Here is a 22,113-nt window from a genome sequence, read left to right on the forward strand (position 1 = left end):
GTTAAAACATTAGTATTATTGTTTCTACATGATTATGAACTTGTTTTCTTTGCATTATTTGAGGTATGAAAGCACTGTTTCTTTTTTATTATTTTGTCAATTTCTCATTTGCTGCAAATAAATCCAAAATTTTTAGGGTATGTGCACACGTAGTGAAATCTGCTGCGTTTCCGCAGCGGTTTTGGCTCTGCGGAAAAGCAGCAGATTCTGCTGCGTTGTACAGTACCTTTATTTTGAATGGGAAAAAGAAACGCTGTGCACGTGCTGCAGATTTGTCCGCGGTTTACAATCCGCAGCATGTCAATTGTTTGGTGCAGAAACGCTGCAGTTTTACACCTCATCCATTATGAGGTGTAAAACCGCAGGGCAAAACCGCAGATAGACTGCAGGACTTTTGTCCTGCGGATTCACCTGTGGTTTTCTCTCCAAAATCTGCACACCCGAAAAACTACGTGTGCACATACCCTTAGGCTATGTGCACACGTATGCAGAAAATTTCTGCATGAAAACCCGACTCCTTTCCAGAAAACGCGTGGTTTTTTCAGCGCGTTTTCTGTGCGTTTTTTTGAGCAAAAAACGTGCGATTTTTATGCATTTTTTTCCGGAGCGGTCCCAGTCTCATAGAAAATAGCTAGAAATGCGGAATTTTCTGCGAAATTAGTGAGCATGCTGCTTTTTTTTCTGCGATGCGTTTTTTCTCGGAAAAGAAACGCTTCAATATGCACAAAAAGTGCGGAATTCATTAAAATGAATGGGATGCTTCTTTTAAGCGTTTTTTTGAGCGTTTTATTTGGTAAAGCCGCGAAAAAAATGCTTACGTGTGCACATACCCTTAGCCATAAATTTCGGAGACATGTTGTCAGTAGTTTATAGAATAAAACAACAATATACATTTTACTCAAAATATAAAAAATTTATGGTATCTATAGAGAGAAAAATCTGAGAAACCGAAAACTGTGCAGTGGTCTCTAAATTTTTGCCAGACCTGTATGTATGTATATATATATATACACTGTATATATATATATATATATATATACACACACACACACACACACATCTACACACTGTGTATATATATATATACACACACACATACACACACACACACACAGTTCATGTACATTTTGTATACATATTAGTTACACAGACAAACAAAGCATGCACAGTTTGCACACACAGTTATTCAAAGTAAATCTATGACTCACAATGAATCTAAGGGCTCATAATCATATGTGAGAAAAAGAAACAAACAAGAGCCATGCGAGTGTCATGCGATTTCTGTGCGATTATTAAATGGAACATCCGTATGACATGCATATGCAATTCGATGTTAATATGAGCTTTTACATACAGCAGTATGTAAAGCCAGAATACTGCTGTGTTCTCTCTCGATGCCTGCGCACTGCAACAGGGCAGAGCAGTGCGCCTGCGCCGGAGCCACTACAGGAAGGGAAGAAGTGGACTGCATTGCATGAAGATGGGAAGTGTTGGACCGGACCGCGACACCCATTGGACTGGACCGCCCCCTCCGGGGAGTATAATAGAACTCATTTTTCTTATCTTTCAGGTTACATCGGGGGCTTCTCTATAGCATTACAGAATGCTGTAGATAAGCCCCTGAAGTCGGTGCTGGCAGCTGATAGAGCAAAAAAAGGGTGACAGATTCCCTTTAATATATATTTATAACAGTCATATGTTAAAGTTTGGGCACCCCTATTTATGTTAACCTTTTTTCTTTATAACAATTTTGTTTTTTGCAACAGCTATTTCAGTTTCATATATCTAATAACTGATGGACTCAGTTATATTTCTGGATTCAAATGAGGTTTATTGTGCTAACAGAAAATGTGCAATCTGCATTTAAACAAAATTTGACCGGTGCAAAAGAATGGGCACCTCAACATAAAAGTGACATTAATATTTCGTAGATCCTCCTTTTGCAAAAATAACAGCCTCTAGTCGCTTCCTGTAGCTAATAATGAGTTCCTGGATCCTGGATGAAGGTATTTGTGACCATTCCTGTTTACAAAACAATTCCAGTTCAGTTAAGTTTGATGGTCGCCGAGCATGGACAGCCCACTTCAAATCATCCCACAGATGTTCAATGATATTCAGGTCTGGGGACTGGGATGGCCATTCCAGAACATAGTAATTGTTCCTCTGCATGAATGCCTGAGTAGATTTGGAGCGGTGTTTTGGATCATTGTCTTGCTGAAATATCCATCCCCTGCGTAACTTCAACTTCGTCACTGATTCTTGCACACTATTGTCAAGAATCTGCTGATACTGAGTTGAATCCATGCGACCCTCAACTTTAATAAGATTCCCGGTGCCGGCATTGGCCACACAGCCCCAAAGCATGATGGAACCTCCACCAAATTTTACTGTGGGTAGCAAGTGTTTTTCTTGGAATGCTGTGTTTTTTAGCCTCCATGCATAACGCCTTTTTGTATGACCAAACAACTCAATCTTTGTCTCATCAGTCCACAGGACCTTCTTCCAAAATGTAACTGGCTTGTCCAAATGTGCTTTTGCATACCTCAGGCGACTCTGTTTGTGGCGTGCTTGCAGAAACGGCTTCTTTCGCATCACTTTCCCATACAGCTTCTCCTTGTGCAAAGTGCGCTGTATTGTTGACCGATGCACAGTGACACCATCTGCAGCAAGATGATGCTGCAGGTCTTTGGAGGTGGTCTGTGGATTGTCCTTGACTGTTCTCACCATTCTTCTTCTCTGCCTTTCTGATATTTTTCTTGGCCTGCCACTTCTGGGCTTAACAAGAACTGTACCTGTGTTCTTCCATTTCCCTACTATGTTCCTCACAGTGGAAACTGACAGGTTAAATCTCAGAGACAACTTTTTGTATCCTTCCCCTGAAAAGCTATGTTGAATAGTCTTTGTTTTCAGATCATTTGAGAGTTGTTTTGAGGAGCCCATGATGCCACTCTTCATAGGAGAATCAAATAGGAGAACTACTTGCAGGTGGCCACCTTAAATACCTTTTCTCATGATTTGATACACCTGGCTATGAAGTTCAAAGCTCAATGAGGTTACAAAACCAATTTAGTGCTTCAGGAAGTCAGTAAAAAGTAGTTATGAGTGTTCAAATCAAGAAAACGATAAGGGTGCCCATACTTTTGCACCGGTCAAATTTTGCTTAAATGCAGATTGCACATTTTCTGTTAGTACAATAAACCTCATTTGAATCCAGAAATATAACCGAGTCCATCAGTTATTAGATATATGAAACTGAAATAGCTGTTGCAAAAACCAAAATTGTTATAAAGAAAAAAGGTTAACATTAATAGGGGTGCCCAAACTTTAACATATGACTGTATGTATTCTATGTATATATCTATTCTTTTGTAAACTGTCAGTGTGATTTTTCTGTAGCTGCATATGAATTGCCGGCTTTTCAGAGGACACCGGTGAGTAGAAATCGGACCGCACTCTCCTGATGCGAGTGCTGTGCAATTTTTTTCTCACACCCATTGGTTTGTATTGGCGAGTCTTGTGCGAGTTACGCAGCAATATGCAGCATGCTGCGATTTTTTTCTCAGTCCAATTTCAACTGAGAAAAAAAAATCGCAGATGAGATGTCACCCATTGAATAACATTGGTCCGAGTGCAATCTGATTTTTTTATCGGACTGCACTCATCTGTTTTTCTTCATTATCTATGGAATGGTGATTCCTTTCAGATGATGACAGCTGTCACATACTTCAGTTATCACAAACCACTCGGCTCCGCTTCATTAGGAATATGACCTTGACAAAACAAGTACCGGTGTGAGATAGAGAGGCGCTCTCCACATACATGTATACTGAGGGCTGACTGGTGGCTATGGATAATACGTCCGTTTTACTATATGTTCTTGTGAATGCGGCAAAACGTGCATTATCCTGTGCCAATCACACAAGGGAACGGAGCTGTTTTTTGTGGCCCACTCTGACTCGAGCTGTTGTTTTTTTATCTTACATTGAATGTCAGATGCTTTTCTATCGACTTCAGTTGTGATAATTTTCCATTTCTTGGAAAGGATGAGACATTGGATGGGAAAATGTGTCCACTTAGTGATAGTCCCATTGTTTTACCTATTTTTCATCTCTTTCAGAATTTAGTGATATTTTTATGTTATTGGTCATATAAAATATATTGTGATATACCTGGCAACAATGACTGACCTCTCCTGGTTTATATTCATACATGATATGACTAAGGACACTGTGTTACACCATAGTATCAGGACTTAGCTGCACATCACACAATGATCAATAAGCCAAACGCAGAACAAGCCTTTCAGGCCACTTACCAGGCCTCTAGAGTCTTATATCACCTTTTATCTCAACTATTAGACATAAAATGCAAAGACATTTATCATTCACAAACATAGATTATATAGAACTGTAGCCCACCCGCCACAGAGGTCAGGTTTTATCTAAGCTGGGTAGTTTTGAAAAGGTCTATAATATTTTATGTTATTTATTATTCAATTTATTGCTGTATATATCGTGATATTGACTCCTAATTGATCCTGACCTCGCCAGATTTCAGGATTTTGCTATGTCTTGTCCTCTGGATTCTGCTCCTGATTACAATCCTATTTCATGCTCGGCATACTGACTGTTCCCGGTCTCGACCCTTGGATCAGTCTCAGGTTAAGCTGTTACTGCATCTGCGCAACTGTGACCAATCTATGACTATTCAGGGGTTGCAACCTGGGGATCTTCCTACAGAAAATTCCATACCGCCTAGAAGTGGTTAAAAGGGCTATATGCTATTGATTTAAAAAAAAAAAAAGAAAAAAGGCCGCTAGAAAATAAACTGCACCCCTGGTTGGTCTTCATGCTTCCTGCATCTGCGCCACTGTGACCAATCTGTGACTTTACTGACTGACCTGGGGAATTTTCTACTCCCAAATGCATACTCTCTGGCAGTGGTTATCAAGATACACATTGTATATACATATACACACACATTGTATATACTGTATATACATATACACACATTGTATATACTGTACATACTGTATATACACACACTGTATATACACGCACACACCCAATGGGCCCCACATCAGTCCGATACATCACTGCTGTGACTAGTGATTGGCTGCAGCAGTTACATGTCCCTACAGTGACAACAAGTAAAAAGATGAGTTTCTCATTAAAAGACCAGGTTTCTTTTTTTCCCACAATCCACAATTCTTTAAAGGCCTTTCACATAGCGAAGGGCTGTTTAAACAAGAGATCCCGGTTTACAGGACTTTTACCTTTAGGCTGTGTGCCCACGTTGTGCTTTTTATGTGATTACGCCACGTTTTTGCCGCTGTGAAAAAGCTTAAACAACGCTAACAAAACGCATTCCCATGCAATCCTATGGGATTCCGCAGTTGCTGTGCCCATGCTGCGGATTTTAGCGCTGCGGAATCGCATAGCGGAAAAATCCGCAGCACGTCCATTAATTTTACGGAATCGCGGCGATTCCGCCACCATTGGATTGCATTGAAATGCTCACTTTAATCATGTCGCTATGCCCACCATGCGTAAAGTGAGCGCTTCAGGTGCATATGGTACCCAGGGTCTGGAGGAGAGGAGACTCTCCTACATGCCCTGGGTACCATATTCCTGTAAAAAATAGAATTAGAATAAAAAATTGGGATATACTTACCCTCTGATGGCCCCCGGAGTCCTCAGCAGCGCTGCCAGCAAGTTCCGCTCCCAGGCGTGCTTTGCGAGAATAGTAGCCCTCCCCCGAGTTACATGAAGGGGAGGTCTCATGTGAACACGGACCCTGATTAGGTTTTGAGATTCATGAGGCAATTTACAGGTATTATGAAACTAGATGGTGGCCCAATTCTATTGCATCGGGTATTCTAGAGTCTCTGTTAAAATAAAAAATAGTTGTATAAATTCCTGTTACAGCCAGAGCTGCAGTCACAGTTCAGATCTTACCAAATGTATTGTACTCAAGTTACACCCAGAGCTGCAGTCACTGTTCTGCTTTTACCTAATGTATTGTAGTTCAGTTACACCCAGAGCTGCAGTCACCGTTCTACTCTTACCTAATATATTATACTCCTGTTACAGCCAGAGCTGCAGTCACTGTTCAGATCTTACCAAATGTATTGTACTCCAGTTACACCCAGAGCTGCAGTCACTTTTCTCCTGTTACCTAACATATTGATTGTACTCCAGAATATGTACAGGACTGTGCCTGTGTAATGAGCGATGCAGCAGTGATGCCTTTAACGGCTGTAATGTGCCTGTACAATAAGCAATGCGGCCGTGTTGCCGCGACGACTAAGCAACTGTCGCTGATTGGTCACGGCCTAACTGCCGTGACCAATCAGCGAGGTGGGATTTCCATTACAGACAGACAGAATTAGACAATTATATAGCAGACTAGATGGTGGCCCGAAGAGCTGCAGTCACTGTTCTGCTCTTACCTAATATATTGTACGCAAGTTACACCCAGAGCTGCAGTCACTGTTCTGCTGTTACTTAATGTACTATATTCCAGAATATGTACAGGACTGTGGTTGTGTAATGAGCAACGCAGCAGTGATGCCTTTAACGGCTGTAATGTGCCTGTACAATAAGGCCGTGTTGCTGCGACGATTAAGCAACTGTCGCTGATTGGTCGCGGCAGTTAAGCCGCGACCAATCAGCAAGGCAGGATTTCCATTACAGACAGACAGAATTAGACCATTATATAGTAGATGACAGTTAGCTGTGTCCCCAGGTTCAAAGGTCACATGTGGTGGCTGTGTGGGGGGGCATGAGCCGGTTTATACTGGATATTTCCAGCAGTTTTTGCGCCTTTTTCCTCTGATGTGATTGGCTGGTTCACCTATCAGCACGATGCTTTTCTGTATAAATATACAGGTGTTCTGTCAATTCTCTCAGTCAGCTGTAAGAAGAAAGAAGTTCCCGCCCTCCCTCCATTGAATTTAATTCTGTCACGATGTTTATTTGAGGGAAATCGCCCAGCTCCCCTGGGTGGATCGGTCATAAGTTATATATTTTCTGAGTATGGTTATTTATTTATTAAAGTTATTATGGTTACCAATTTTTGTTACCCTGAATAAAACATCGCGGCCATTGTTTTCCACTTACATTCTGTGTCTTATTTATTGCAACGGGTTCTGTGTTCACATGACCTGATGACGTAGCGGTCACCCGACCGTGACGTCACAAAGGTCATTCTCGCAAAGCACGCCTGGGAACTTGCCGGCAGCGCCGTTGAGGACCGGGATCGCCGCTGAGGAGATCGGGGGCCGCCAGCAGGGGAGTATACCTATATTTTTTAGGCAGCATCAATAGTAAAAAGTTGTTAACACTTGTCTAGCACTATGTGTGACCAACTTGTCAATCACCTTTCCAAGTGATGCTTCAAATCGCTTGGAAAAGCGCAAGCATTCTGCAAGCTAAAAACGCTTGAGTTTTGCGGGGAAACGCATGCGAATTCCGCAGCATTTCTGCAACGTGGGCACATAGCCTTATGGGGCAGTGTCGAAAAAAATATCATAAGTATTCACTTTCAATTTGTAGTTTTTATAAAGCGAACTTGCAGAGTAACAATATGTATTATATGGGAGTATTGTGTATGGGAGCCGCTACCTTAGGGCTCGTTCACATGTAGCTTTTTGCAGCATTTTTTTTCTGTGTATTTTTTTCAGCAGAGTTTTACAATAGCAGCAAATTAAATTAGATTTCTAAAATCTCATTCATATGGCAGGCATTTTTTCCTTTTTTTTTTTTTTAAACTGTGGTGCATTTTTTTTTCAAACCAGCAGGTCATTTCTTTCTGCATTTTTGTTCTGTCCTTTTACCATTGAACTAAGTGCATTAAGAAATGCAGTAAATGTCCATACTGTTTTCTTGCCAACACTCTGCATTTTTAATGTGAAAAGAAAAAATGCTGCGAAAAAGCACCGCATGAACATACCCTAAGGCTATGTTCAGACGTTGCGCTTTTGCTGCTTTTTTATGCCAAGCGCTGCTTGCAAAAATCAGTTTGTTGGGGGGTTTTTTTACAGTGTTTTTGTCAGGGTACTTTTGTCTCTTGTGCATGCTGATAAAGTTAAGTGCTTAAAAAAAATCATTCAATATCATCAGGTTTTGGCACCAAAGCTGCAGCAAAACCTGGTACCTGCGTTTTTTGCTTAGTTTTTGCACTACCCAATGGGTGAAAAACGCTGAAAGTAGTGACGTGAAAAAAACCAAAGCGCTTCTGACAAAACAGTCAGGAAAAAAACAATGTGTGTGCATGAGATCCCCGAAACATCATACACTTTGCTGGTACTGTGAAACGCAGCTGAAAATGTGCATAAAAAAAGCTGGGGGGAAAATCGCTGCAAAACCGCAACATGTGAACAAAACCTTAGTGTTAAGCAAGGAACAGACAACAGATAAGAACCTGAATACCTGGGTGCCATCTCAGGGGTAGTTCTGCACATACATACATATTACATACTGCCACTAAGGCCGGGGTCACACTTGCGAGTGCGATGCGAGAAACTTGCGTGAGTCTCTCGCCTCAAAACCCGGCAGTTTGGACCGGAGCGTTCAGCTGCATAGAATGCCATGCAGCCGCACTCTCCAGTCCCGAGTGCCGAGTATTGAGGCGAGAGACTCATGAAAGTTTCTCGCATCGCACTAGCAAGTGTGACCCCGGCCTAAGGGCAGAGACACACTGCCGTATTTCTCATGCGAGAATAGCATCGTAAAACTCGCACTGGCTGTCGGCTCTCCTGACCTGAGTTTGACAGCTGCATAGTAATCCATCACGCTGTCATGCCAGCCAGTCCGTGCAGTGCGATGAGGTTATCGGACGAGTTATACGGCCGTGTGACTCCAGACTAATAATAATACTCCTATGCAGAGACAGACTGCCGTATTTCTCGTGCGAGAATGGCATCGTAAAACTCGGACTGGCTGAGCTTGACAGCTGCATAGTAATCCATCACGCTGTCTTGCTCCGGTCAGGAGAGGTGCCGGCCAGTCCGTGCAGTGCGATGAAGTTATCGGACGAGTTATACGGCCGTGTGACCCCAGACTGATAATTAGGCCGGGATCACACACAGTGAGATACGGCCGAGTCTCGCAGGTTAAAACCAAGCTCTGGCGCCGGCACTCCGGAGCGGAGCGTGCAGCCGCACAGCAATACATGGAGCTGCACGCTCCGCTACGGAGTGCCGGTGCCAGAGCTTGGGTTTAACCAGCGAGACTCGGCCGTATCTCGCTGTAGTGTGACTCTGGCCTAATACTCCTACACAGAGACACACTGCCGTATTTCTCGTGGGAGAATGGCATCGTAAAACTCGCACTGGCTGAGCTTGACAGCTGCATAGTAATCCATCACGCTGTCTTGCTCCGGTCAGGAGAGGTGCCGGCCAGTCTGTGCAGTACGATGAGGTTATCGGACGAGTTATACGGCCGTGTGACTCCAGACTAATAATAATACTCCTATACAGAGTATAGACTGCTGTGTTGCTGCTTCATGGAGATCTTGGTTAGCAGAAGTTATGGGGAAAGGAGAAAAAAAAATGACGTAGCTTTGTTAAAGTTATTGTGGTTCTGGTGGCGAGATCTGGAATACAAATCAGTGACCGACGTCCAAACTGGAGTGGGGGGAGACACCATGTCTTAGCTTATGTGCAAGAAAGAGCAGCAGTCAGCACATGCAATGAAAGAAGTCAAAACCACATGAAGCTACGACTGTCAGACCAAGTCATGAATTCTGCATTTCCTGTAAGTGGTGGAGAAGCTGAGCTGTGAATGAAATCAATAGGTTTCCAAAATAAACCAACCTATGAGACAATGTATGGGGCGGTCACGTGCGCTGCTGCCCGTGCTCAATAATTAACAAGTCTTAGTCATTGCTGACAGTTGTCGAGAAATATATCAGACAGGCGACCAGTTCACGAATACGCCTAAAGTCCCACTGATAAAACCAAGCACAAAAAGAAAGATGCACAAATATTACAATGTGTTCTCCGTGTGCCACCAGCCAGAAAAGAAAATGTCACTGTGCTCCAGAGTCCTGTAAAACTGTCGGTGACCACTATCAGTTGTGACACCTCCTAGAGGGTCTCATCCCTCTGTCAATAAGGCCTCATTCAGACATCTGATTTTCGCATACGAGTGCGATACATGGTTTCATAGATACCACTCGTTCCTGATTTAGTGTATGAGGTCATTCGCATGTCTGTGATCGTTCCTGGGTCAGATCACTGTAAAATCTCGGGCACATGTCTGATTTCGATCAGAGTTTCGAATCCATGAAAAAAATCTGACCACACTTGGATGCCATCATTTTCATGGACAGTCACATAGGAGGGTGGATCTCATCGGCGCCCCGACACGTGACCATGATGGGTTGTCATGACAGCCGGGGGTCTGCAGAAGACCCTCATGCCTGACAGTGTGAATCTCCTATGAAGATCGTGATTTTTGATAAGCATAGTAGAGCTGATCAGATGATCGCAGCTTCAAGTCTCCAAAGGCTATGTGCCCACGATCCGGAACTAGCAGGGCCTTGGATGCGGAGCATGTTCACTGCGCCCAAAGTGCTGCCGTCTACTGAACGCAGGTAAATCTGCATGTGTTCAATGAACTGTGCGGGTGCGGATTTACCGCATTCAACAAATTCTATTGATGACATTTCTCTTGCGAGACTGGAGTCTCCGCAAGAAAAATGGATATCCTGCGGTCCTGAAAGACGCGCCGCGAGTCAGTGTCCGCGGGCGTCTGTGGACGCATAGTGGACATAGGATTTCTAGAAATCCCATCCACTATGCATAAACACTCAGCGTCAAAACCGCAGCAATTCCTGCAGGGAACTCATTGAGGCCGGTCAAAATAAAGAATAAAAAGGTTTAAAAAAATTATTTAAAAAGAAAATTTAAAATAAAACAAAAAAAAAAAATAAAAAAATACACATTTGGTATCACTGCGTTCAGAAATGTCCGATCTACCAATATATAAAGTAAATTAATCCGGGGCCCTAACTACAGGAAGAATACTGAAGAATGGAGAGTATAGTAAAGTAGGGAGGGACAGTTCAGAAATACTGCCGCTTCATCAATGTGAACAGTGTTATCATCCAGCTATGGCACCGTGGGAGTCACAACAGTCACAAATTAGGAAGCCTTATCAGTGTGCGCCAGCAGCGGCTTCCTCATCAGGTTCCACTATGACACACAGCCCGTCCAGAAAATAGAAATATGGCAGCACACTAATTAGATGGTAACAAAATACATTGTACAATGCCACCCATAATATGATTGAAGACATCGAATATTTGCATTAGCTTGTCGGCAGCTTCCTGACACTTTGGACTGAAAAAAGAGAACAAGACACAAGTGAATGTATTGTATGTAGTAATGAAGGTTTAGTAGAATAGTTTAAGAGTCTGGGATTAGAATGACAGGGGGACTTTGTATATGACATGGGCCACTGCTCCGCCGCACCAAACGATGCCATAACATAACGAAGAGAAACAGGCTTCTAGCGTCGACCCAACGTTGCATCTGCATGGAGCCTCTTATAGTACTCTACCGGCTGCAACGCTACGATGCCTGCGAGCCCCTACAGATGGGCCATGTAGATCAGTACACGTGCTCTTATCCAGAATGGACAAGGACGATGACAGCACCACTCATCCATGTGCTGTGCTGGACCAAGTGCACAGCAGCTTCTCTGCCCAGCACGGCCTCCTCCACCGGAGACTTATGGACGTGCCCAGACATAACATATTACCAGAATATCCTAGGGATCAGCTCAGTAGTGTGAGGTTTTGGGCATGTGATATAGAAATCTGCTGACAACGTGTCATTCAAGTAACCCACACCAATGTTGTCAGTCGGGCTCCCAATGTGGCTCAAGGCCTAATGTCCCTATTTCCACCACACACGCTGGCACCAGTGGAATAGGAAGAGAATATTTTAGGATCGGAAGAGACAAGAAGGGGCACAAGAGTACCCCGGAAACTCCACACAGGAATTATTTCTGGTCGGAGTCAAACACAAGAATCTAAAAGACAGATCCTTCATGTGTCTTGGGGAATTCACTTCCTTTTTTTCTGGGCCAAAGTTCTTCCAAATGGCATAGGTACTTCATAAATTGGGCACAAAAATAAAAAAATGCAGTTTATTCCTTGATCATTGATCCGTTTTGCGACTGTCTAGGGTATAACGTTGTATGTTTCACAATAATTGCACACCAATAACTGATATATACATATCAAATCTGTCTGTGGGGGATGGGGAGACTGGAGGATATTTGTGACAGATTTTGTGGCTTTATATAAAAGTCACAATTGATGAATCAGCTGAAAACATCTGGAAAAGCCACATAAAAATGAGAAAATTAACTAAACAACAGAAAACTTTAAAGTTGTTGCCCGGGACTTTAACATTGATGTGTGGTCCTTAGGATAAGTCATCAATGTCTGATTGGTGGACGAGCAACAATTGTCACCCCCCACAGATCAGCTGTTCCCGGTGTTGGCTGCCAGAACTGCTCAGTTGCGGAGCTGCACAGCCCTGTTGACAGAATAATGGCCGCGACCACGTACTGAACATCCAACCCCTTTTGACACAGTTGACAAAGCTGTGCAGCTCCACAACCGAGCAGTTCTGGTTACTGACACTGGGAATAGCTGATCGGAGTGGGGGGCCAGGTGTCCCACCCTCACCAATCAGACATTGACAACTTATGCTAACGATAGCCATCCGTGTTAGGCCGGGATCACACATGCGAGGAATACGGCCGAGTCTCGCATGTTAATACCCGGCACTGCCGCCGGCACTCAGGAGCAGAGTGTGCGGCTCCATGTATTGCTGGCAGTGCTGGGTATTAACTTGTGAGACTCGGCCGTATTCCTCACATGTGTGATTCTGGCCTTATAGTCTAGGACACTGATGGCGAACCTATGGCAGGCGTGCCAGAGAGGGCACGCAAAGCCTTCCCAGCTGGCACGCGGCATCGCCTCATCCATCCGGAGCAGCAGCTTCCTGCCTCACACATTGAGCGACTCAGCCGCGGCTGTATGACATCATCATTCTGCTCCGAGGTCGCTGTGCCTGTGAGAGGAAGGAAGCTGCCGGCACGCGGAGAGGTGAGTGTGACCGCTGTGCCAGTGAAGCTGCTGTGGTGTGTGTGTGTGTGTCAAAGATGTGGAGAGGGCCAGTGATGGGGAGAGGGTCACTGATGGGAGTGATGGGGAGAGGGCCAATGATGGGAGTGATGGGGAGGAGGAAATGATGGAGGTGGTGGAATTGGGCAATTTCTACATGAAGGGGATCATGATGGATATATTTCTGCATGAAGGGGATCATGTTGGGGCATATTCCTGCATGAAGGGGATCATGTTGGGGCATATTCCTGCATGAAGGGGATCATGTTGGGGCATATTCCTGCATGAAGGGGATCATGATGGGGCATATTCCTGCATGAAGGGGATCATGATGGGGCATATTTCTGCATGAAGGGGATCATGATGGGGCATATTTCTGCATGAAGGGGATCATGATGGGGCATATTTCTACATGAAGGGGATCATGATGGGGCATATTTCTACAAGAAGGGGATCATGATGGGGCATATTTCTATATGAAGGGGATCACGATGGGGCATATTTCTGCATGAAGGGGATCATGATGGGGCATATTTCTATATGAAGGGGATCATGATGGGGCATATTTCTACATGAAGGGGATCATGATGGGCCATATTTCTACAAGAAGGGGATCATGATGGGGCATAGTTCTACATGAAGGGGATCATGATGGGGCATATTTCTACAAGAAGGGGATCATGATGGGGCATATTTCTACATGAAGGGGATCATGATGGGGCATATTTCTATATGAAGGGGATCATGATGGAGCATATTTCTACATGAAGGGGATCATGATGGGGCATATTTCTATATGAAGGGGATCATGATGGAGCATATTTCTACATGAAGGGGATCATGATGGGGCATATTTCTGCATGAAGGGGATCATGATGGGGCATTACTACAAGGGGATCATGATGGGGCATATTTCTGCATGAAGGGGATCATGATGGGGCATATTTCTATATGAAGGGGATCATGATGGGGCATATTTCTATATGAAGGGGATCATGATGGAGCATATTTCTACATGAAGGGGATCATGATGGGGCATATTTCTGCATGAAGGGGATCATGATGGGGCATTACTACAAGAAGGGGATCATGATGGGGCATATTTCTGCATGAAGGGGATCATGAAGGGGCATATTTCTGCATGAAGGGGATCATGATGGGGCATTACTACAAGAAGGGGATCATGATGGGGCATATCTTTACATGAAGGGGATCATGATGGAGCATATTTCTACATGAAGGGGATCATGATGGGGCATATTTCTGCATGAAGGGGATCATGATGGGGCATATTTCTGAATGAAGGGGATCATGATGGGGCATATTTCTACATGAAGGGGACCATGATGGGGTATATTTCTACATGAAGGGGATCATGATGGGGCATATTTCTGAATGAAGGGGATCATGATGGGGCATATTTCTACATGAAGGGGATCATGATGGGGCATATTTCTACATGAAGGGGATCATGATGGGGCATATTTCTACATGAAAGGGATCATGATGGGGCATATTTCTACATGAAAGGGATCATGATGGGGCTTTACTACAAGAAGGGGACCATGATGGAGCATATTTCTACACGAAGGGGATCATGATGGAGCAGTCTCAGAAAGGTTCACCATCAATGGTCTAGGACTATCCGTTTATAGAGGACGCAGCTTGTTTACATTTTCTACCAATAAAAAAAATGAGTGAATGAGAGGTGGTCACACCAAGATGCCGGAGGAAAAGCAATAACGAAACGGGTCCCGAGCGTTTATGAGGTCTGGATGATTGTCGCCTCATGGCCATACACGAGGTGCACAACACACACAGGACGTACACAGTGTGATGGAGCATGCCACGGATCCGTACAGAACCATACGACATCAGAGGGAAGTGTGGTCAGAGGGTCATCACTATGGACACTATTACACCTCATACCAGCTGTAACATGGCCATGTACCCAGGACCTTACACGATAACAACCATGTAATGACTGAACGATCCGGGGTGTTTGTCTGGGCAAGGCGCCCCCAGTACAGATCGGCGCCCTCAGTACAGATCGGCGCCCCCAGTACGGCTCGGCGCCCCCAGTACGGATCGGCTCCCCCAGTACAGATCGGCGCCCCCAGTACGGATCGGCGCCCCCAGTACGGATCGGCGCCCCCAGTACGGATCAGCGCCCCCAGTACGGATCAGCGCCCTCAGTACAGATCGGCGCCCCCAGTACGGATCGGCGCCTTCAGTACAGATCGGCGCCCCCAGTACGGATCGGCGCCCTCAGCACAGATCGGCGCCTCCAGTACAGATCGGCGCCCCCAGTACGGATCGGCGCCCCCAGTACGGATCTGCGCCCCCAGTACGGATCAGCGCCCTCAGTACAGATCGGCGCCCCCAGTACAGATCGGCGCCCCCAGTACAGATCGGCGCCCTCAGCACAGATCGGCTCCCCCAGTACGGATCGGCGCCCCCAGTACGGATCGGCGCCCCCAGTACAGATCGGCGCCCCCAGTACGGATCGGCGCCCCCAGTACGGATCGGCACCCCCAGTACGGATCGGCACCCCCAGTACGGATCGGCACCCCCAGTACGGATCGGCGCCCCCAGTACGGATCGGCGTCCCCAATACGGATCGGCGCCCCCAGTACGGATCGGCGCCTTCAGTACAGATCGGCGCCCCCAGCACGGATCGGCGCCCCCAGTATGGATCGGCGCCCTCAGTACGGATCGGCACCCCCAGTATGGATCGGCGCCCCCAGTACAGCTCGGCGCTCCTCAGAAAGTGGGCATGGCTCACAGGAAGTACAGACCCCGCTTCCTTCACTCTCTGAGGGCATCAGATCAGTAATGAGGGGCACAGTGCTCAGCTGAATGCTGGGTGGGGGACTCATATGATAGGGGTAAAAGTACCCTTTAAAGGGATGTCATTAGCAGAGACTAACACTAATAGTCATCAGTTGTGTGCAGAAGTTCTGGCTCCCAGTGTGGGCCACTACTAGCCCCAGTCCGGAGTGATCGCTGCACACCATCCGCAGCCCTCCTGACATAGGAAGCAGGATGGCAGCCCCAGGCTTTCTTCCTGTCTTCCCTGCACGAACAGTAACTTATGGAGTGCTGGATACTGCAGCATGCCATCCACCCAGGACCATCACTGGCTGTACACAGGGCTGCCAGCTGCAGATGCCACTCACCATACACCATGGCCCCGCCTGTCTCATGCAGAAACCTGAAGCGACGGTTCTTAAAGAGCCAGATGGTCAGGATCGTCAGGATGAGGAGAAAGTTGAAGACGAGCAGCTCCAGTGCCCCCTGATGCTGGAAGAACTCCAGTGCACTGGAGGAGCCCGATGCCCTGCTGTGCCCCATGTCCGCCTGCAGTGCCCGCTGCCAGCGCTACTTTATAACGAGCTCATCTGACATATAAGTCACATAGCGGCTGCACCCGAGGAGGGGCTACACGGCTGTATCACTGGAAGCTCCGCCGCGGCGCTATGCATGCTGGGAGTTGTAGTTTGCAGCCCGCTGATTGCCGGCTCTTTAGATAGCGGCTGTGGCAGCCGGAGGACTACAACGCCCACAGCTGAGGATGCTGCTCAGTCCTTACACGCCAGGTAGAGAGTGGCAAGGTGATGGTTACCAGGCACACGGCCGCTGCTGTGTCACTGCAGGGAGAGCCGTGACTGTGCAGCTCCTCTTTCTGCGCTCACTGTGGCGAGATAATTAACCCTTGCTGCCCCTAGATAAACTTTCAGAGCTCTTGTATACCAGGAGCCATCGGTTTTTTTTTGGAAGTTCATTCTTTTCCTCTGACCATTCCACTCCTGGTTTTAGCTTACCAATTCTGAGGTAAATTACTCAATGTGTGAACGCTGGATTCAGCGTTTTTGCTGCAGATTTCACTCATACTAAGGGTATGTCCACACGTTGCGGATTCTGCTGCGGATTTTTCCACCGCAGGAGAATCTGCTGCGGTTCCGCAGCAGAATCCGCAACGTGTGGACATACAATAAAACAGTGAGGAAAAATCTGCTCCACAAATACGCATAAAGCCTATTTTATGTAGCAGGTTTCCTGTGAAGAGACGCAGACATTTCTGCACCACATACTTAGGGTGTGTGTACGCGAATTTGGCCCTGCAGATCCGCAGCAGATTCACCTGCGGTGTACAGTACCATTAAAATCAATGTAAAATGAAAAACGCTGTGCTCACGCTGCGGAAAAAGCCGCGCAGATACTCTGCGGTTTTGAATCCGCAGCATGTCAATTCTTTGTGCAGATTCTGCAGCGTTTTTACACCTGCTCCATTATAGGAATTCACAGGTGTAAAAACGCAGGTGAAATCCGCACAAAAACTGCAGAAAATCCGCAGTAAATCTGCAATATATCCACAGGTAAAACACAGGTCATTTTACCTGTGGATTTAGCAACGTGTGCACATACCCTTACCCTGGTTTCACATATCAGTTTTTTGGCTAATGTTTCAACTTGGATCCATCGAAAAAACAGATCCGTCGCATCCGTTTTTTCATCCGTGTCTTCTGTTTTTGACTGATCCGTATTTAAAAACACCCATAGATAGACAGACAGATAGATAGATATAATACATAGATATATCCAATAGATATATCTATTGATATATAGTCATATATAATTAAAAAAAAAAATGGCGTGGGCTCCCGCGCAATTTTCTGCGCCAGAGGGGGAAAGCCGATGGCCGGGGGCCAATATTTGTAGCCTGGGAAGAGGATAATATCCATGGCCCCTTCCCAGGCTATGAATACCAGCCCGCACCTGTCTGCATAGCCTTTACTGGCTATTAAAATAGGGGGACCCCAAAAAAATGACATGGGTTCCCCCGATATTTATAGCCAGATTCTACGCAGACAGCTGCGGGCTAATATTCATAGCCTAGGAAAGGGCCATGGATATTGCCCCCCTCCCAGGCTACAAATACCAGCTCGCAGCAGCCCCAGAAATGGTGCATCTCTAAGATGCGCCAATTCTGACACTTAGCCCCTCTCTTCCCACTGCCGTGTATCAGTGGCATATGGGATAATAAGGGGTTAATGTCACCTTGTTATTGTAAGGTGACATTAAGCCCGGTTAATAATGGAGAGGCATCAATAAGACGCCTATCCATTAAAAAACACGCATAAGAATAAAGTATTTTAATTAAATAAAAACACGACACATTTTTTCATAATTTTTATTACACGCCTAAATCCAAGTGAAGCTGTCACGTCCCCAGCTCCGTTACTTACCTGCGCGGTCCCGCGACTCTTCTGCGCACCTCCCGGCGCGCTCCTCCACGGCGCGTCCCCGCTCCTGACATCCGGGGTCCCTGGCGTCGCTCCTGCGCGCCTGCGCCTGACACCTTCCCCGGTGCTCGGACCTCTGGGAGCTGTGACCCAATGGCCCCGCCTCCAACATGGCGGCGCCCACCGGGTATTTTAGCACGGCGTCAAGCCAGGTAAGACGCCTGATTATCTACTGTGGTGACGCTGTCTTTGCGCTAGCGTACACCCTGTCCTCAGGCCCCTGTTTTGTCTGTGCTTCCTCTCCTTGTTCTCTGCCTGCGTTGCCTCTGGTAGCCTCTGTGCCCGTGTACCTACTGCCCTGCTCAAACGCCTCAGCCTTGTCCCTGTGTACCTCTCCCTGGCCTGTCACCCCCGGTGATCCGTCTGGGCGCTCCTGTGTTTGCGTTTACCCCTGTTCGCCCTTCCTGTACCTCCTGTCCGTGTTGTGGTAATTTCTCGCTCTCTTTCTCTCTCCTGCAGCCTCCAGCCTCTGTAAGTCTCCGGTGCTCCCGGTCCAGCATGCCTCTCTTGCTCCGTGGTCCCCATAGTCCTCTGTGCACCTGTAGTGCTTATTCCTCGCCTCTGTCTCCCTGGTGCTTAGCCCTAGTTGCCCCTTTGGCTCCGGCTGTCGCGGTTCCATCCCTCGTGGGCCTGCCCCTAACACTCCTTGTATAAGGGGTGGCTCCACCTGGTCCGCTCGTCCTCGGGGGCTCTGGAGCCGTGACCCAAAGGGTCCACTTCCGGGTTTTCCCATAGCATCCCCACACCGTAACAAGAGCCATCGATCACCTGCAAAAAAAATAAAACAACAATCCAACAATATACTCCCTGCCCGACGTAATCCCATTAATAACGATTGTCCCATGACGATCTCCCCTATAGAGCTGTCACATCAGCAGATGTGACCTCTCTATAGGTCTCTGATGACACACTGACCAGAGATAACCCTCCTGCAGTGTGTCATTGGAGATAAGCCTCTCGCTTTACGGCACTACAGCGTGAGAAAATCCTCACGCTGTAGTGCTGCAAAGTGACAGGTGATTTGTCGGCGGCGGAGTGATACAATGCGAAGGATTATCTCCGTCTCTGTATCACTGAAGCCTCTGGAGAGTGGTCGCATCAGCTGATGTGACAGCTCTCCACAGGAGATCGTCGTGGGACAGCCGTATTAATTGGATTACATCGCACACAGGGAGTATATTGTTGGTTTATTATTTTAATTTATTTCAGGTGATCGAGGGCTTTGGGGATTAGGAGTACCGTATTTTTCGGACCATAAGATGCACTTTTTTCCCCAAAAATTTTGGGGGAAAGTGGGGGGTGCGTCTTATGGTCGCAATGCACGGTACCTGGTGCGCTGGTGGCAGCGGGCGAGGCTCTGCGGTGCGGTGGTGGCAGCGGGCGGCGCTCTGCGGTGCGGTGGTGGCAGCGGGCTGTGCTCCGGTGCAGGGGCGGCGGCTCCGCCGGCGTTTCTTCGCAGCCCGGAGGCCCCCCGCACACCCCTTGCTGGGCGCCACCATGTTGCTGTGGCCTCCGGGAGCATGGACGCCGGCAAGATGGCCGCCGGTCTGGGGACGGCGCATGCGCAGCTTTAGATCTCGTGCCGAGATCTCGGGGGACGAGATCTCGTTGCCGAGATTTGAATCTCGCCCCCCGAGATCTCGGCACGAGATCTGAACCTGCGCATGCGCCGTCCCCGAACCGGCGGCCATCTTGCCGGCGTCCATGCTCCCGGAGGCCACCGCAACATGGCGGCGCCCAGCAAGGGGTGTGCGGGGGGCCTCCGGGCTGCGAAGAAACGCCGGCGGAGCCGCTGCCCCTGCACCTGAGCACAGCCCGCTGCCACCACCGCACCGCAGAGCGCCACCCGCTGCCACCACCGCAGAGCCCACCTGTCCCTGCCTCAGCTGCCCCTGCCTCAGCTGCCCCTGCCACAGCTGCCCCTGCCACAGCTGCCCCTGCCCCTGCCCACCTGCCCCTGCCACAGCTGCACCTGCCCCAGCCACAGCTGCCTCTGCCCCAGCACAGCTGCCCCTGCCACAGCTGCCCCTGCTCCTGCCACACCTGCCCCTGCCACAGCTGCCCCTGCACAGCCCACCCGCCCCAGCCCCAGTGCAGCTGCCCCAGCACAGAGCCGCCGCCACCGCACGAGCCTGGACCACTGAATGACCCCTGTGACTACTTCTCCACCTGTGCCGGATCCCTTCCCAGGTAAGCTGAATTCGGATTGTAAGACGGACCCCCATTTGACACATTATTATTTTTTTCCCTATTTTCCTTCTGAAAATAGGGGTGCGTCTTATGGTCCGGTGCGTCTTATAGTCCGAAAAATACGGTATATGGTGAGCATGAACTATATATGGGTGTATTTTTTTTTGGTTTTCTTTTACATTCAACACATTATCCGGATGATGGGACGACTACTGTCCCATCATTGGCTAATGTGTCAATCACTGTCACTGTAGCAGGCATAGCCTGATGGGACACACACGCAGGCCCCCGCACAGACCCGCATACCCCCGCACAGACCCGCATACCCGCGCACATACCCCTGCACAGACCCCCACATACCTCTGCACAGCCCCGCATACCACCGCACAGGCCCGCCACACACGCACCCACATATAGCCCGCACACACCATACAAACACAGTATCGGCGCATGTGCAGTCATTTGTCGGACGGCGACGGATCCGGCGCCCATAGGTTCCATTCTAGCAAAAATCGGACATCAACGGATCCGTCGCTGTCTGATTTTTCGACATAGACAAAAAACGTTCCTATGTCCGTTGTCTCCGACCAACGGACAAAGAATTTCGGACGGATCCGGCGATTAGGGACAAAACTTGCAGCCATCCGTCGCAATCTGTCCCTAATACAAGTCTATTGCAACTAATGGAAAAAAACTGATATGTGAAAGGGGCCTTAGCTGTGTCTAGCTTTTTTGTGGAATGAGTGGATTTTTCAGCATCGGGCAGTTTTTCTTTTCTTATTTTCCCTCCTTTTCTTGCAAAAGCCATAATTTGTTTCCTTTTTCTGTGGACATCGTTGTATCAGGGCTGTTTGTGGTTTTGGTTTTGGGATGTTTTTAATAACGCCATTCACACAAAATAACACACTGAAAAATAGGAAAATATATTTCCAAGTGAAGTAGGGAATTGAAAAATAAAGAAACAAAAACAGCAATTCTGTCCTTTTTTGGGGGGCGTGAAGGAGGAGGGGGTAACATCTTTTTACAACAATTACTTTGCAGTAAATTTGTTCTGTGAGTTTATTTCTTGTTTGCTGCTATCAATTTATCTAGTTTTTATTTGTTTACTTACAAAAATAAACTTGCAAAAAAAAAAACATTTCATTTCAGTCGTCATATCCTAAAAGCTTTTTTTTGGGGTCAATTGAGGTGTAAATGGTTCACACTGTCACCAAATCATAGACAAACCCCCCAAAATAAACACATAACCTGCAGCCAGTAAATATTCGTAGTATATGTAAATAATATGCAGTATTATTCAGTCCCAGCCACAGTGGAGCCTGCTCAGCCTGGTGTCTTCCTCAAGCTAGTGCTGTTGGGTTGGTTGCCGCTGCCTTCCCTGTTTCAGCTATAGTAGTCTGCACCTAGTCAGCGGCGAGCAGCTCCACAGTCTAAGTCCCTTTTGCAGCCCACTGGGCATGCCCGTGGGATG

At 47.2% G+C, this 22,113-nt stretch overlaps 1 protein-coding gene across 1 annotated transcript in view; it reads right to left on the reverse strand.

Annotated features, from left to right (window-relative positions):
* Nucleotides 1-16,686, reverse strand: part of SLC9A9 (solute carrier family 9 member A9) — a 1,175,932-nt gene extending 1,159,246 nt beyond the window's left edge. Inside the window, exon 1 of the mRNA XM_073579113.1 lies at nt 16,326-16,686. Within this exon, the coding sequence (XP_073435214.1) occupies nt 16,326-16,500 (175 nt within the window). The 5' untranslated portion in view covers nt 16,501-16,686. The remainder of the gene's footprint in view (nt 1-16,325) is intronic.
* Nucleotides 16,687-22,113: the final 5,427 nt, after the last annotated feature.

The sequence above is a fragment of the Dendrobates tinctorius genome, unplaced genomic scaffold (assembly GCF_039654945.1).
Source record: "Dendrobates tinctorius isolate UK_male_01 unplaced genomic scaffold, ASM3965494v1 ptg000060l, whole genome shotgun sequence".
NCBI classification, from domain to species: domain Eukaryota; kingdom Metazoa; phylum Chordata; class Amphibia; order Anura; family Dendrobatidae; genus Dendrobates; species Dendrobates tinctorius.